Source organism: Helianthus annuus, chromosome 15 (genome assembly GCF_002127325.2).
Source record: "Helianthus annuus cultivar XRQ/B chromosome 15, HanXRQr2.0-SUNRISE, whole genome shotgun sequence".
Lineage (NCBI taxonomy): Eukaryota > Viridiplantae > Streptophyta > Magnoliopsida > Asterales > Asteraceae > Helianthus > Helianthus annuus.
The window spans coordinates 74,815,249-74,817,456 of NC_035447.2; the positions used below are offsets into that span (position 1 = coordinate 74,815,249).

At 48.9% G+C, this 2,208-nt stretch overlaps 1 protein-coding gene across 1 annotated transcript; it reads right to left on the minus strand.

The window, feature by feature from the left end:
• Nucleotides 1–908: 908 nt before the first annotated feature.
• On the minus strand, nt 909–1,892 carry LOC110914002 (vegetative cell wall protein gp1-like). Its single transcript, XM_022158812.1, has one exon. The coding sequence runs from the start codon at nt 1,890–1,892 to the stop codon at nt 909–911; it is 984 nt and encodes a 327-aa protein (XP_022014504.1).
• Nucleotides 1,893–2,208: the final 316 nt, after the last annotated feature.

Sequence of the window (2,208 nt, forward strand, 5' to 3'; positions counted from 1 at the left end):
CAGTTCTGCCTGGGTAGTCGGCATGCGTGCTTCGCGTCGTGGAGGCATTTTCTAGAGGATGTTCCATATTGGTCAGGTCATAGTAGGTATAATAATCATACGTATATGTAGTAACATTCATCATTCTCATAACATCTCATGTCATAATCATAACAAATAATCAACAATGCATGGAATTTAAAAGACTTGCGATTTAAGTTTCATAAACAAACCACCAATACTGTTTCACAACTTCACCATATGTCAAAATATACTAAGGGTTACATCACCCTTGTCTGAGTACAATAACAATAAATCAAAAACCAAAATCGTGGTCTTAAAAAGGTCTTCATAATCATGGCTCTAGCACTGTCTTCCCCCTAAGAGTAGCCGGTCTATAGATGATCTGAAATCTCTGTTGCCCCGAGTATATCCCTAAGCTGATGGTGGATGAGGAGGTGGAAAATGAGAGAAAATCAATCGGCGCAACTGCACCAAGTCCTCCTCAAGTGCATAGGCAAAACGCAACACGAAAGCAATCTGTCGATCGAGAGGGAGGAAATGAACGTCTGAATCCTGAAATGAGGGAAAAGAAGTGTGCGATGCTGAAAACTGAGTCTGACAGGGACAGTGAGGATGTGGAGCTCTCTCCAACCGCTGGACACATTGCCTCAGGCGTCCCGCCGTAACTGCAGCGACGTGAGCGTGTCCTCCACAGAGAATCCGTCATAGAATGGATGATAAGTGTCAGATACAGGCATGACATGGGGTGCTGACCATAGAGATGGTTCACCCATCGGGGCTGAAACCGGAAGTGTAATGTGTTTGGTAAATACAAACTGTGAAGTGACATGGGGAAACTGGGTCTTGAAAGGTGTAGAAAATGACACTGGTGGAACAAAATCTGAATAAGGGACCTGCGGTAAGAACTAGCTAACATCTGGCATGAATGGGGTGTGCTCGAAAAGCTGACTCGAGGATCCCTCCCCAGGTTGGGGCGGAGGAATGTCCTGAAGGAAGGTGATAGGAAGGTCGATGCGGTGAGTATCGGATGTGGATGGAGGAAACAAGGGAGCATCGAATGGTACAGCGATAGGTGCAGGAGGGGGAGTGACTGGGACTACGTACGGAGGGTAGTCATCCTCCTCAATCCACCCATTGCTGGAGTGGGCATACCTCGGGTCCATGTGGGTAGCGAATGGTGCAAGGCCATCAAAGATAGCCATGGGATCGGGCATCTCAATGGCTGGTGGTGCAACAACGGGTGTATCAGAGGCAGTAACAGGGTCGATGGCAAGAACGGGCTCGGAAGTGACTGGGGCGGGCTGATAATCAACAAGCATGGCAGGAATCGGATCATCTGGATGAGCAGGAGCCTCAGCAGGATGCTCCAACTCCATCTCCTCATCCGCATCTATGCGAGGAATGGAACCGAGTCCCAACGGTGGGATATGTGAAGCTATCGACTCAATGGAACCTGAAGCGGACGAATCGGACTGAACCTCCATACCAGGAAGCTCGACCATGGGAACAAAAGGATCAACATCTGGGATATCATCAGGTGGAACACCGTCCTCCACCGGGGCCCTACCATCCTGGTCTCCCTCCGAGGGACCCTCGATGAGCAGGTCGATGTCACCATCGGGTAATGCGTTGATAGGTTGTTCCTCGAAGGGAACTGCAGCGAAGGGGAGAGGGGCAGGGATTGGGACAAGGGGTAGGTCCTCTCCAGGTGGGCCGTCAGCTAAGGGTACATCATCTCCGAAGATCGGTAGGGCAAAAGGCTGAAAGTCGTCTTCATCGGTGCTCGTGGTGTCTGAGGTGTAAACTCCCGAATCGGTAGCCATCTCGTCATCAAAGGTAAAAGCCCTCGGGTCACTCGCATCGGATACTCCACTACCAGATGATGCCATGGTGTTTGTAACACAACCACAACATATGCACACAAATAAGGTAAGCATGTAAACAAATAACAATGAAATCATGTATGCATCCTAGTCTTCCCAAACTATCCCACCCAATCTCTAAGACTGAATTCCCTAATCTCTCAGACTAACTCCCTGGCCTCTAAGACCAACCTCCCAGTCTCTAAGACTAATCCCCTGGCCTCTAAGACCAACCTCCCAGTCTCTAAGACTCAAATTTTTCCCCAGCCTCTAAGGCTAAACATCCCCAATCTCTAAGATTGAATCCCTCAGTCTCTAAGACTGAAATCTCCCTCAGTCTCTA